This window comes from Lutjanus erythropterus, chromosome 22 (assembly GCF_056507025.1).
Source record: "Lutjanus erythropterus isolate fLutEry1 chromosome 22, fLutEry1.hap2, whole genome shotgun sequence".
Classification (NCBI taxonomy): domain Eukaryota; kingdom Metazoa; phylum Chordata; class Actinopteri; order Lutjaniformes; family Lutjanidae; genus Lutjanus; species Lutjanus erythropterus.
The window spans coordinates 24,614,857-24,629,741 of NC_139338.1; the positions used below are offsets into that span (position 1 = coordinate 24,614,857).

General features: G+C 41.0%; 1 protein-coding gene and 1 long non-coding RNA gene across 3 annotated transcripts in view; one reads left to right on the plus strand and one right to left on the minus strand.

Moving 5' to 3' along the window:
- LOC146306986 (uncharacterized) overlaps positions 1–12,000 on the plus strand; it is a 49,077-nt gene extending 37,077 nt beyond the window's left edge. The window contains exons 2-3 of the long non-coding RNA XR_014768987.1: positions 8,862–8,948; positions 11,937–12,000. This is a non-coding gene — a long non-coding RNA (uncharacterized LOC146306986). The remainder of the gene's footprint in view (positions 1–8,861; positions 8,949–11,936) is intronic.
- Positions 12,001–12,213: 213 nt separating this feature from the next.
- Positions 12,214–14,885, minus strand: part of anks1b (ankyrin repeat and sterile alpha motif domain containing 1B) — a 297,352-nt gene continuing 294,680 nt past the window's right edge. For both annotated transcript variants that reach the window (XM_084710483.1, XM_084710482.1), the window contains 2 exons: positions 14,730–14,821; positions 12,214–13,567 (listed from right to left, as the gene is read on the minus strand). In XM_084710483.1, the coding sequence (XP_084566609.1) occupies positions 13,519–13,567; positions 14,730–14,821 (141 nt within the window). In that variant the 3' untranslated portion in view covers positions 12,214–13,518. The remainder of the gene's footprint in view (positions 13,568–14,729; positions 14,822–14,885) is intronic.

Consider the following 14,885-nt stretch of genomic DNA (forward strand, 5'->3'; position numbering starts at 1 on the left):
CAAGAGGGGTTTCACAATCGCTTCCTGGAGGTCATGTGACAACTTAAAGCATTGTTAATGGTCCCCTTTGGTTTTACCTCTTTTTTAAAGTATCGCATCATTTAAAGGGATGCATTGTGGAGATGTGACAGGGCAAAAATGGGTTTGTTGCCTGAGGGCAACATGGTACCATAGAGGGTTAAGCATTTTTAAAATACCTGTCATAGTTTTGAGCTCAAAATACTTTTTCTAAGATCGCAAGAAAAACTAGCAGTATTTGGAGATAAGAAAAAGTGATCGTGGTCATGAGAAAAAAAACAAAACAAAAACGCATAAACCCCCCTTATCATCCATGTCCTTTCTATGATATCCTAACATGACCTTTCTGCTTATTCAGATGCAGTTTTTCTTGTTTTCTTGTCTGACTTGTTTTGCGTTTTTAGTCCCATTAAAGCCTTCAGTTTGCTGTGAGTGCCGGATGATGCATTATGAAAGCAGCAGTAATTATACATTTAGGCTCCACTTATCCAGAGAGAAAGCTTCGTTGTATTGCTCAAGGGCACCTCAACCAGCCTGTTGATGATGTGTTTGCATATAGTGGCTGTTTGTGGGAAAAGCTTCTGCTTACAAAACAGACTCTCGAAACCACTCGGCCACCCTGCAATCACACATTACACAACGTGCTTTTGAAGCAGACAATCAAACTGTCTTGCTTGACAACTCATTTGTCCCCATTGTACCCCCACTGCCTCTTCAATCACACAGTCTCTGTCACTCATCTGTGCATTTCAGCTCAGATGAGTTCGAGAATTATGAGGCTGGAATCATCCAAACCTTCACAGCAGCAGTTTTTAGGATAAGGCAAGGTGCTGCTCTCAACCGATAAACCCCAAATACACACACACACACACATGCGAGCGCACGGTACTCCAGACAGCGCTTCATATTCTAATCTGGTTTTGTACCCGTGAACAAGATTCGTGGCGGGAGGAAAAGTGCAGGCCACCTAAAGTTCAACAGCAGTTTTTAAAAGCCTCTTAAGGCTGAGAGTGGGGTGACAGTCGGGTTTATCTTACCAGCATTCTGGCTGGGATATACTGATCAGATTATAAGGTCCCAAGATGCAAACCCTAATGTTTTACAGCACGTGTGTCTTCTTAGGAAGAGCTGAACAAAAGTCCACTTAAATATCAAATCTGAGCTCTTCAACTTCTCCGTCATATAGTTAATACGTAAGGAGCTTTCGTGTGATGAAAACATCATACATCTGAAAGCAGATGATCTTTAAGTCTCTAGAGAGCCACGATCAGAAGAATGAGCAAGTGACAGGTCACACTGACTCGTTGATACAGACAGCAAATATGAGCGGTGTCATTCCAACATAAGAAAAGACTGAGCCCTCAATGCATGTGCTTTGCCAAATATCCTTTCCTACATACCTCAGGTTACTTATGTAACACAGAGTAAGATAAATGTTAAAATAATGTTGCATGTAAACTCAGAAAATCATATTAATGATGATTTTCCCAACCAAAAAATGCATTCTTGCGATCTTTTCCCCAGAAATTTAAAGGCACTGAAGAAATTTGTTTTTCAGAATTTTGGTGTCATTGTAGTGATCAATTAACTCCCTTAGCTCTATAAAATGTATTCATGTCTTTCAGTGGCGCCTTGTATATTTTATGTTAATGTACTGTGTTACACATAGGCCACTATAACTCACTGGCACTTAACAGAAGTGAGTCAGAGCTGTAATCATAAGAAAACATACCCTTCCTTTTGCTCAGCGCTTTCAATAGTCTGCTGTTTGGGGCATTGTCATACTCGTACTCCAGATTTGCTTTGAAATGATCTGATTGATAACTTGGCACAAAAATATAATCCTCATCAGTTGCTGCAGACATGTCTACATACAATATGTAAGCTAACATGAACAAACTTAATTAAAAAGGGCAACTATACTGAAAAAAACATTCTTAAAATCTAAACTTTTGGGGCTAAAAACAAAAACAATTTGAACACAGAGTTTGTAAAACAAATCGTTTGAGGAATGCAATGCATTTTGTTTCTGTGGATTCATGTTGACAGGGAGTTGGCCTGTACAAATGGATTTTTCATTTTGGAATTAAACCTCATATTGTGCACTGTCGTGGGACATTTAACTCTAATAATTTAGAAAGCTAGAGTCAATAGAGCCAAGATTCTGTCCATGGTGCCCTGAGAGACTCTGATTGGAGGGACTCCACTGACTGTGGGCACACTGGCAGCTTTCACGATGGAGAAACACAGTCTGGCTTAAACTAAACTCAAATAAGCTTTCAACTTGGATGTTGAAGGTGAAACACTGAGTCCATCAAAGCAAACTTTCCAAATTGTCAGCGGAGCTGGTTTTGTAGACCAGAGTCTTTGTGTTTGGTTCACAGCTTTCGGGGGAGCTGCTGTTTGAGGTTGTTGTGTTGTGGGGCAGATTTGGACCCTCGTCTTTAATTTTGTCTCAGATTGTGTGCCCAAAGAGTCTCTGCTTATTTTTATGGTATCAAGTGCTGGTGCTACTTTTGTCTTCCATGTCTAGTCAGCTATATTTAGGCTACTGAGTGACCCTTTTACTGGATGATTTTACAAATGAGTAATCGATAAAATAATTAGAAGACTAATTGATAATGAAAATAATCATTAATTGCAGTTGTAGTCCAACTACTAGATCTTTGCCAATTCTGATTTAAAAGACCAGTGAGGATCTGTTGACAGAATAATATAATATAATATAATATTCACAAGTATGTCTTCAATAGTGTATAATCACCTGAAAATAATTGTTCTGCTTTTGTTATGTTAAAATGAGCCTTTTATTCCAGAGGGCGCATGTCCTCTTCCACAGAGGCCGCCATGTTTCTACAGTAGCCCAGAATGGAAAAAACAAATACTGGCTCTAGATTGGGCCTTTTGCAGTTTTGGTGAGTTTCAGAGGTATCATAGTTTCTCCTATCACACATTTGGAAGGGGGGGTTGTGATTAGACATGGCGTGCAATCTGCAAGCTCACCATTTGATGCCGATAAATCCTACACACTGGTCCTGTAAATCAACAAATGTGTGATCAAAGTAAATAAAGAAGATTAGGAATCTGACTAGACATCTCAGATCTTGGTACTCTGGCTGGTACCAATAAAAGTATTGTGGTTTGCTACGCTGAAATCCGTCAATCAGAAATTAATAGCAGGGAATGTACGTAGCTTGTCACATATCCCTGCTAAATCAATTTATATAACCATTATTACAGCGTCAACTGGCCCCTAAGGTTGTCTCTGTTAACTTTTAGTTTGACCAGGCAGCAAACTGAGTCATTTTTAATATGTTTTTTGTAAGGAAGCCATTATTATATTTACTTGTGCCAGCGCTCTCGCACCATTTAGCATTAAGCATTGGTTGTCCCAAACAATTAGTGCTGCTGCCGCTGAGCTCAAATGAAGGCAGACAGATCTGGAGCAGAGTGACTGGAGCAGGCTGATGAGCTGTGTGGGCTCGTAGTCTAGCCTCAGGAAGCTTCTGTGTCTGTGCGTTTGTGTAGTTTATCTGCTTATCTTTCATGAGCTGCTTTTGAAAACATTTGTTCGCTCATTTGTAGCACTGCTAAAAACAGCAACGTGTACACAGCAACTCGGCTTCATGCTGGTTTTGACTTGAGATGGGATGAAAGTCAGTGATGGTTTTCCGCTCTTGTCCTGAGATTTGACCATTTTTGACAACAGATGGCTTAATATGGTTTAATGGCTTTGTTCTGAGGAGCTCCTGCCTGCCTGGTCAAGCAAACATGCTAAAAATGGATGCTTGTTAAACAAGAGCACTGTAATGTGTCAGTTAGTTTGAATATACAGTATGTATGTGAACAGTATACTGTGTGTTTACCTGAGCTCCACGTACAGATTTTCCTGGTTAGTGGTGTAATCAGTGATGGATTACCTCTGCTAATTAGACAATCAAGAAAATCACTGAACGTTTATCAAGCAAAGACTCATTGCATTTTGTCTGAAAATAATGATTTTATGTTAAGGACCTGCGAGCCCTGCTTAATTTGATTTTATCTTAAAGGAAGACTTCAATATTTTGGGAAATAAGATTATTCAACATTTTTCACCATTATGGATCAAGCAACTAATCGGGTAATCGAGAAAATAATCAATAGTGTAATTGATAATGTACTGTTACAGCTGTAACAATAATTTGTTACATAATTTGTTACCTTATTAAATAATAAATCTGATGTGTGCAGCATTTTTTGTTCATATGAATTTTGTTTTAATTTTCAACTTAAGGTGTTTCTGCTTTGATGAAACCAGTGAAAACCTAAGCAGTGCGAATAATTGATTTGATTTGTCTTTGGCAATGAATGCTTGAATTATGTACGTTCAATTGCAAAACAAAAACAAGGCAGTCAGCAGCAGTCCTTTTATAAAATAAAATAAAAATAATTAAAAGATTTGATATATCGTTACATCCCTGGTGCTAGAAGGCAATGTTTGATTTGCGAAACTTGCGACACATTTCTACATTGTGCACGTTGTACGAACTGTGTTTCATGATGTGAGAACACTGGTTATAATCTGTTTATGTTTAGGGAGAGAGAACACTTGGTTAGGTCGAGTTTTAGACGTGCTGCTAGGTATATATTCTGAACTTTAGAGAGAACTAAGCCAGTTGTTTCCCCCTTGCTGCCAGACTTTATGCTAAGCTAAGCTAATTGCCTTCAGGCCCGAGCTCCGTACTTAACATGCTGACATTTTCTCTTGGCCAGAAGTAGACAGACATATTTCCCAAAACATCAAAACTGTTCCCTTAAGGAACCCTGTATGGGAGAATATTTGCAAACTGTCAGTGGTGAAAATTAAACATGATGGGTAGAGTTTCCACGGCCCACACCCCACTATTTTTTAGCAATGATAGGGGTAGCAACTAATAAAGAGAGATCAAAGTTGAATTTTGGTGAAATAAAGGTCAGCACAATTGCTTCCTTCATTGCAGTGGCTGTAGTACCACCTTTCAATTCATATATTTTTCTATTTTCTCTGTGGGGTCAAAGCATTTCATTGGACTGAAGAGAAAAAGAGATGGCACAGATGCTTAAGTTATTTTGCAGTCCCTGTATCTCTTTTAAGCTTTCTAATTCATCAGTTTAAAAAACAAATGGATACGTTTAGAAAACAAACGAATGAATAGTCCTAGTAACAGGATGTTTGTCTCTATTGCAGCTCCACTTTGTGATTAAAGAGGAAAATATAAGTGGATTTTTTATACAAATATATAAATCTTTTGTAGTGCAGCTTCTTCTGCTCTTTTCTCTTGGTATTAATTCATGATCTAATGCTCCTCTTAATTCTTCATTGCCTTAAAGATACGTTTGTGCTGATTCTTGTGTACTGGAGAGGTGACATAAGCAGCTTTATGTGACTGCGTGGCTTCACCGCTGTCACGCTGGTTGACTGCTGGGAGACGGCTCACTGTGAGCCCGCAGCGTCGTCTCAGCTTCAGGTGTTTTAGAGGCAGGCGTCAAAGTCAGCTCGGATATGCCGGCCGGGACGTTAGCGGGAGCCCGTCAGCTCTTATCGCAGTGATGCCAGTTGTAGTTTTTGTGTTCTCCGGGGTAGATCAACGTGAAGCTCTCCCACATGCTTTGACATCACCTACCAAACAAGAGACATTTCCGCTCTGCATTCAGCTGCACAAAATGTAGCAAATTGTCGTTATGTAAAATACTTCCTCTGAGCCTTTTGCTGCGCTGTCAAATCTCATTTTGCTGTAGCACTTAACCTACATGCTTATCCTCTGCCTATTTGGCACTCTGTGCAGGCTGAAGCAAACAAACAGAGATTTAAATTCAGTTTGATGCTGACTTTCTATGCAAATGTGCACATTCAGTGAATACAAACTTTGAAGCACATCTGAGGTCAGTTTCTTCCTCCACCACCAACCTCAGGCCACTTTCCAGCTTTATTTTGACCAATTCTCCTTGGTTTGTACGCAGGCCAGGAGCGCCGGGTGTTGTTATGCAAAGCCTCGAGTCATGTAGCCGCAGCCACAGTTGTAGTCACAGCAGAGGGGGTCTGGGACGTTTCCTGGAGGTTGTTGGGTTGATGTCAGGATACACAGTAGGAGATAAAGCAAAAAGATTTATTGTAATGTAATTTACTATCATATCTTTCGGTTTGTGGACTGAAAACTCAACAAGCAATATTCAGTGTTTTCTGACAGTATATTGAAAAAGCTGTTAAACAAGAAAATAATCATCAGATTAATTGACTTTGAAAAGTTTTTTATACCAAAGCAGTAGCATGTGGTGTATTTAGTCAACTCATCCAACCTTTCTGTGCCTGTTTTGAAAAGTGTGCTGTCCGCTCCAAACTGATGGTGATGGTGAGAAATAGTTATCTTTGTGTGATGTGTTTGGTTGTAAGTACTGTAGGTTGGATGTAACTGTTTTATATTATCTGTATGGTCCAGCTTTAAAGCACAGCGATGATGGAAACATGTTTTCCAGATCCAGCCTCTCCCTCCATGAAAACCAAGTGCAGGATTGTTATGTCCAAGTTGTTTCTTTGTACCCTACAGAGATAAAGTCTGCCAGAGTCTACTGTGAATGTGCTCTGGTGTAGAAGAGAGAGAGAGAGAGCCTTTTATTATTTGGCCAACTCTCCTCTCTGTGTCCGGCTTTATCAGGTTGCACGTCGCACGCCAAACTCGGCAGGGTGTGTATGTGTGCGTGTGTTTGCCTACCTTTTGTAAAAGTCTTTTCCAGAGGCAGTTTATTCCTCCATCACCCACTTTCCAGCAAGTCGGTTCCATGTTGGACTCTTCCAGTACATTATGATAATGTGAGTGCTGCTGCGCCACATCTGCCAGGTGCAAAAAAAGTTTGTGTTCAGCCAGTCATTTACCAAATGCATCAAATTGTTTTTATGGAAAACAGTTTCTCGGCCCTCCTTCCATTTCTTGGCCCTGTTTTAGAAGCATATAAATGTGGATTTGAGTGTGCACTTGGGTTGTGTGCGTTACTGCAGTGCCGTAGTCATGTGATGCCGTGATGATTCATCAACACGAGTTTTACTTTGAAGGGTCAATCTCATGTTGAGACAGTGTATTGATCTTCTAATACACCTAAAGACCAGTGCTGTCACACATAAGTCAGGAACACAGGCTCTGATTAGTCAACAGACTCAACCCAAGGCATCTTGGGATTGCCAATGGGTGGCTACTGACGACAACAGCTGTTGTCAACAAAGAAAAATGGATAAATGACTACAGAAGACATTTAGCGTTGAATTTATCATTGTTTTCTGATTCTGCAGTTAGCGGCTGCATTACGAAGCTTCTGAAAGAGATACAATCTCATAGAGTCGTGAGTCGTTTCTAGTGTTAGCATTAGCTTCATGTTAGCCTTTCCTGCTCAGCTTACTCTGGGCTAAACGCATCACTTTTCCTGCAGGAATCAACAGACAAGACTTTTCTGGGTTCTGAGATGTTGATGTTTCTGGTCTGCTTGCTCACTTTCACTTGCAAGCAGCACACACGTTACACACTGCCCTGTTCCTCAAACTGCTAAATACAACAGTCAGCCTCATATGATGTTCTCAGATGTAAAGAAACAATGGAGTAATGCTGCTCTGAGCAGAGAATGATGTCACACTCCCTGCAATTTTGTTGTTATTTAGTTCTTTCTGTTTAGCTGGGATGGCCGCCTGTGCATGTTCATGTGCAGACACGAGCATTTGTACATGCATGCACACAATTTAAAGTGTGCTTTTATGTTGGTCTGAGATGCTGGTGCTCTACAGCAACCTCTAGGGTGAATATTGTATAAAACACCTTTAAGGAGCTATGCTACACTTCTGACAGTATGCTTCAATAAAGTCCAGTATGACACAATTATTTAGGCAGTTGCAATAAACCACCATCCCACAGTAATATGTTGCTTTGTCACCACAGTAAGAAAAGATCCGTACCGTCACAGTCCTAGTGTGCAGTGCACACAGATTAAACATGCAGGATCTGGATCTATCTGTGCCGTCCCTATTGCATGAATGCCAGATTTTATTATGATTGTTACATGAGCAGTTTTTACATAGTCGTCTCATTTAGCCGGTAGCCGTGGGCAGTACACACCATCTGGAACTTTGGCCCTCTCCCACAGTCTGACACACACAGTGAAACAAAGCATGTACTCTTCCTGTCTTACACTTCACTGCAGACGGTAGAAATTAGTCTGTTAACAAACCGTCATCTTGCCATCCATCTATCAGTCATTTTTCTTTTTCACAGTGCTAAAAATCTGCAGTGCCTGTCCATGTGTTCATGCCGTCCTTCCTCCATTATTCTTTCCTCGTTGTCCCTCTTTGTGCTCAGTTAAGTCCTGTGCCTCACCTCTGCCAGAGAGCAGAAATAAAATCGAGCTGTTTGAGCTTTGAGAAGCCTAAATACAGCAGCCGCTGCACCACTCTCCACTCTCCTGGTCTAATCTTGCAGAAAATAATGTCTTGAATTGCCTCCCACTCTCATCCCGCTGTGGTGTGCTCTTCAGAAACAATAAAATGTTTTGTCAATTTTCAGCAGAATGCAGCGAATTTCAGAATGGTAGTAAATCTACAGCTGAAGCTTCAGTCCTTTCTCCTCCAATCTGAGAAAACAGCCCAGTGGTCGCTCGTATTGGCTGCAGATTGTAACTGTAGATTGTGAGCCTTTTCATTCAGCGGTTTATAGCTCATGGCAAATGCTTGTTCAGCCTTTCAGAGGCTCACTGTAAATGTCACTCCACTGCAGTTTAATAGACACTCAACCACAGGCGCTCATCCTTACTTCCTCACATATTTGATGTTTTTTTTTTTTTCATTTCAGATTTTATTGGGCTACGTTGAAGACAGTGATGGTGTGTAAAAGAACTACCAGTTGTGTAAATCTTGCAAAAGCACCACAGTCGTAGAGGTGAGTAAACTCTTTATACAACGTATTTGTGTAGCATACTGCACTGAATGTAGTTACTGAATTTTAATCCTTTCAAATCCCTTATCAAATATTTAAGCTCAGCTTTCAACATTTGCAGGATACTTAAAGGACCAGTGTGCGGGATTTAGTGGCATCTAGGGGCAACACTCTCTCACCCTCCCCTTCCCTATGAAAACATACTTACGAGTATTATATTCCATTTCTGCCAAACTCCCAGTAAATCTTACACACTGGCCCTTTAGTTCATTAATATCTAAAATCAAATAAGGCAGATTGTTTTAGGCAGAAACAATCCAGTCCTCAAAGAAATTCAGTGCTATGAGAGAGAAAAGTAGCAAATAGAGTCTACAAAAAGCAAATGTAGCATTTGATTAATTGACTGTTAAAATGTCCATTCATTTACTTTTGACTAATTGATTAATCAACTTATCATTTTGAAACTACACAACATCAAACCTATGTGCAGTTTTAAGAGGAAACTGACTGCTCCTGAAATTCTTGAAATGTACTGTTCATGATTTGACATAAATAGTTCTTGTTTACCTGAGTTACACTTACCTTTGCCTCTTGCCACTGTAGATCATTTCAGAGTTGTCACAGTGAACAGTGCTGGGTTTATTTTCTGGCTGTGAGTTCTGTCAGTCAAATCCGTGCGGGCGATGTGGCTCCCGAACCCTGCCAGCCTCTTCATGTTTGTTTAATTAAATCCCTCTTCGCTGAGCTTTAAAGGAAAGAAATGTGATGAAAGCTGCATCTAAGATGACAAGCTAAGTGTGCTTCCAGGGTGGTACCTCAGTTAGATAAATAACATGCTTCCCTTTAGGTGCTGAATCTTTCAGAAATGATCTGCAGAAAGCTAAAATCTGGCCCAGGGTCTTAGTCGCAATCTATTTGCTCCCCATTCAGTTCTTTGAAATCCAGAGAAATGCAGTAGACACATGCTTAATCAGCTGTGAAGTCAATATAATAAGGAATCAGACTGTGTAATTATTTTAGAAACTGTACAGACTGTGTCCAGAGGTTTTGTTGCTTTGCCTGATGTTGTGGGTGCTTCCTCACTACTGAAGTCCCTTTGGTCAATAAACGGCTGCTGTGATGGTTCGCTGCCTATTTATCATGGCAGTGTCAATGTATGTTTGTGCCTTTTCAACATTACACAGAGGCTTATGGGTGAAACTGTGAGGGGATGTGGTCACCATGGAAACTTGGCGACACCACTGCCTGGTCTGTCATTGCCACGAGTACCAGTGTCAGTCGGGTTGTCTGGAGGCCAGCGGAGGTAGTTGATTGAGTTGATGAGAAGGCAGCTAACCACTGACCCGCTGCAGACGTCTGTGTCAGAGACGATGTACTCCTGAGTTGTCTGAAGTGCGATGTCTAGCAGTAGTCGGACAGTGGCGTTGAGGAGGTTTTACCATTCATCTGATCATCGCTGTTAATCACTTCTTTGGCAGCGCTGATCGCTTCCAAGTCTTGATCCGATGACCGGGAGAGCTACTTGAATGTCATTTTGTAATTCAGTTGTGGCTGAAGTATCAGAGACTTGATCATTTTTGCCAATATATCCCTGTGAAAACCAGAAGCACAATAAAGCCCTCTTGACGTAATTGGCAGCAGAATTGTTTGCACGAGTGTAAGCTGATGTTTTCCTGTGAATAAGAACAAGGTGCTGAGATGACCTTGGTGTTGTGTGTAGCTTTTTTTAACACCTTTCTGCTGTCTTCAGTCTTCATACGCTTAAAGCAGCCAGTGATGAATGGAGGCCAAACCCTTCTTGAGCACTAGATTTTTACCTGTCTTCTTCTCTGAAGGTGGACGATTACAAGTGCATTATTTTGTGTAAAACTAAATACATAATTCATGAAGAGTCTCTGCTTGAATCCATGCTTTGGTGCTTAAATTTCCCTGCTACCTGATGGGCGCACTACAAAGCAAGACTAATGGGTTAGCGAGGTATGCAAGTCCTAAGTCAGAGTTTTCAATGACACAAAGGTGTCTCTCTTTTAACCTGGCTAGATCGCCATGGTAACTGATGCTGAACTCATTGACCTGGTCCGGAGCAGATGATGTTCAGAGTTTCAGATGAAAACAGCTATACGAGGCACCACTGTTTCACTGATTATTTTCCTGCTGATATTCTTTATGAGCAATATATATTCTCAGGGACAGTGTCAGACCGATATTGTCATGTTTTAAAATGCTATATCAAGTTTAAAGTTTAATCCTCTTTTGCCTTATTTGCAGCAACCTTGTTGCTTTCTGCCGTGATATTTAAATGCATTATTTTTTTGCTGCGCTCCATTATAATAACTTGTTCTTCTTGACTAAAGTAGGTGTCATGTGACATCAGGTGTCCATTTTGTCGCTTCTGTACGCACACAGAAGGCTTTTTCATAGTAAAACTGTGGATCAAAATTAATCAGTTAATGTTACAGTGAATGGTTGTGATCAGCGGATTTTCCTATCAAGGCCAATAAAACAGTTACTGGTTCTTTCACTTGGTGTAGTTCAGCTTTAACAACCCTCTCTAAACACAGTCGAATTCTCAGCCGCGATCTCAACATCTTTTCTCCAAAGGCGTCACAACAATTTACACTTCTGTTTCTGCGTCAGTAATGACTATCACACCCTGAAGGTGTGAATCACCCAAATGAGCTCGATGTGAGGGAACTCCCCACATGGCAAAAATAACTCACAACGGATAGAGAGTGAGATCAATATTCTGATTCATTAACCAGGCTGAATGCCAAAAAGCTATCCCTAATTGAATTATTGCAATTAGGGATAGCTTTTTTTAGGCTTTTTTTAGTATTTTTAGGCTTCTCCTCAGACCAGCCAGAAATTCTCCATCACGAGTCAATACTAAAAACAGCTTATTTTATCAAGTAGTATATGAACAGTTATACAATTTATATTCTTATTGATTTGAATTCTGCAGATGAATAACTGTCCTGTCTGTGTCTTTAGGTTAAGGTGCCGGGAGGGCGAGCTCTGAAGTCCGTGCCATCACAGCCTGGTACCACATGCAACAACACAAGGTAAGTGACACTGAATACTACAAGATTAGTTAGATATTATGTTATTAAAAGATGATCATACGTTTGCTCGATTTGAGAATTTATGCCATCCTCCAGCCATAGCCAAAACTACAAAAACCAGCAGTAATAAACTTTAAAGATGGCCGTCAACATTTTACGTAGTGAGTGTTGAGAAGAAGGAAATAATTCATGACAAGGATAAATAATGGTTTTACAAGTCATATTTTATTCCATGTGCTTTACAAGGATATAAATAATGGCCAAAATTACAAAAATCAGTGTGCTGGAAGCCCAAGCCTATGTACATAAGTTGGTCAGCAGTGATGTCACCAAATAACCCATTTCAGTTTTCACTCAAAATACAATCTCTACAGTCTACCACTTTAGTTTCCAACCTTTATTTTGGTACCTTGTTTCCAGTGCCATGTACTGCAAATCCGTTATTCTTTTCTCTTTTACATTACATGTATGAACAATGAGTTGGCAAAATATCTATATACATTTTATAATTGGATAATGTCTCATCCAAATAATACAGTAATACTGCGTTTAAAATAGTACATCTGCTAGATAAGAGTAGAGCCCCATGAGAAATGATGGAGGGTTTGACCTGACAAGAGTTAGCTAGCCACCTGCAACATTCACTCTCTGTGTAGAAGTATGATCATCTAGTCTCAGATTTTTTTTAAAGGATGGCCATCATTCTCAAGCCCAAGATTTTCATCTCATATCATAGAAAAATAATGTAACATTAAGACAACAGTAGACAAGAATTGCACAAGAATAATCATAATCATCATGGTAATATAATACTCTCATATTAAACATTAAAATGTCGGGCAATACGAATAGAATACTTCTTTTTTTTTTTTAAACGCCAGATGCTCTTTTGTTCACATAGGTTCATCATTCGTTCTGATGAGACACACCTGTTGCATCTTCAGCGTGTTGCAGCTAGTCCAATCACATTTACACGCTTGTGCATATATCTCTGTATTATTTTCTGACTTTAAAGGAAAAAAAAAAAAAAATCAAAAGAGCCAGCCAGACGTCCTCAAACCCATGTCTATTCCAACACTGACTCGTGCCCAGCGGTGCCTTTAGCGAGCCCATTGTCCTGTTACCAACAGATGCCCCGTAACCATACTCACAGTCTCCATGGAGACCCTGTGACCAGCCCAAAAGTTCACAGGTCATGCCTCCCAGTCGGGCACATAAAACAGATCCTGCTGTAGTTGCAGAAAGTTGAGGCTGCTTTCAAATAATTGTACATTCAGAGCAGACGGTCGTCTGTCAAGATGCAGTCCTGTTAGTGTGTGTGTGTAGAAGTGTCTGTTTGTCGTATGTTTACTGTGTCAAGCATCGTGTGGATGAATGATGTTAAAAGTTTTGTAGTCAACCTTAAACACCGGAGTAGCGTCCATGTTTGGAGTCCTCTGACAAGTGAGCAAGAGGGTCCTTTGTAGTCCATTTTGCATTGTAAGTGTGACATGGTCCGTGTTTAGGGCTGGCTACATTCTTTGCATTCCACAGTAATAGACATGAGCGTCCGGCATTGCCCTGCAAAATGAGATGACATCACTTATCGAGAGAGCCCTCACACCCCGCCTCTCCACCGGCCCCCCTGCTCAGCAAATCCAAAATGGCCACCATGCGTCTCACAAGCCACATGCTAAACCTTTTACATACAAGATTTTTTTTTTCCCCCAAATAAAATAAAGGTTTACGGCCAGGGAAAAATCCATGTGGTTAAAAGAATTCTTGACATATACACACACATGTGCTGAAAAAGGTGCTATAAAAGCAACAAAAGAAATCACCTACTTCTTCCTGTGTCACAGGTCAAGTTTAAAGTTCAAAGAAATTCACAAGTTTTAAGTATTTTCAAAAAATAATCTGATAAAAAGAATCAAAAAGTTTAAATACATTCTAGTAGCCTCCTGCTGGATGAACCAGTTTCAGTCAAAGTTAGACTGTGCTACATCACCTCTCCTTTTTGATTAAAAAATGTCTAAAAAGTCTGAACTTTCCTCCAGTTGTCATGTTTTGACAACAGCCTCATCATTGTCAGCTCCCACTCTGGGCTCAACAGACAGCTAAAACACTGTCGCTTAGCAGTACTCTGGTAACAAATCTCATTCAAATCATCAGGGGCAGTTTGACAAAAGGGGCTGAAATGTAGAGAAAAGCGAGGGGTGGAGGCAGTCAGGAGAAAAGGAGGAGAGAGACGAAGCCAAACGGTTGCACCCATTAACAGGAAGAAAAAGAAAAAACAAGAAGCTGGAAGCAGAACAACCGACTGGTTGACCGCTGACTGACCGACAAACAGGAAGTGGAAAAACGGACCATTCCCCCTACAGGTGGAGACAGAGAAGTGCACCACAGCCCTGGGTTCATAGGTCATGCGCCAGCCCTGCAGGCAGGAGGATGGGGCCCGGGGCCAAAGAGGGGGAGAGCAGAAACGAGAGAGAGAAGAAGAGACAAGGAGAAAGAAGAGAGAGACAGCGCAGCGCCAAACGTCATCATGCAGTGGACAGGCTCGGCTAACGGGGGCGGGGCGGGATGTTTTGTTTTTTATTTTTCAGCCGGTGAGGTGACGCGGCGGCGTGCGTCGCTCGTGCCCAACTCCGGGGCGGGGCCCCAGTACAGGGCAACCTCTGAAAGGCACACACACACAGGAGTGGACAAGGCGGGTGTATGTTAGAAAATAGTGGTCTCGTACTTGGTGTTGACTCCTCTCTTGGCCTCCTGACCCGGCTCCACAATCCACGGCACGTTGGCGTGGCCCTTCTGGTCCATGGACGGCTGCTCCATCTGACACGCACAGAGACAGAAAAAGTGGAGAAAATAGACAAATTATTTACAATGACCTGCACAT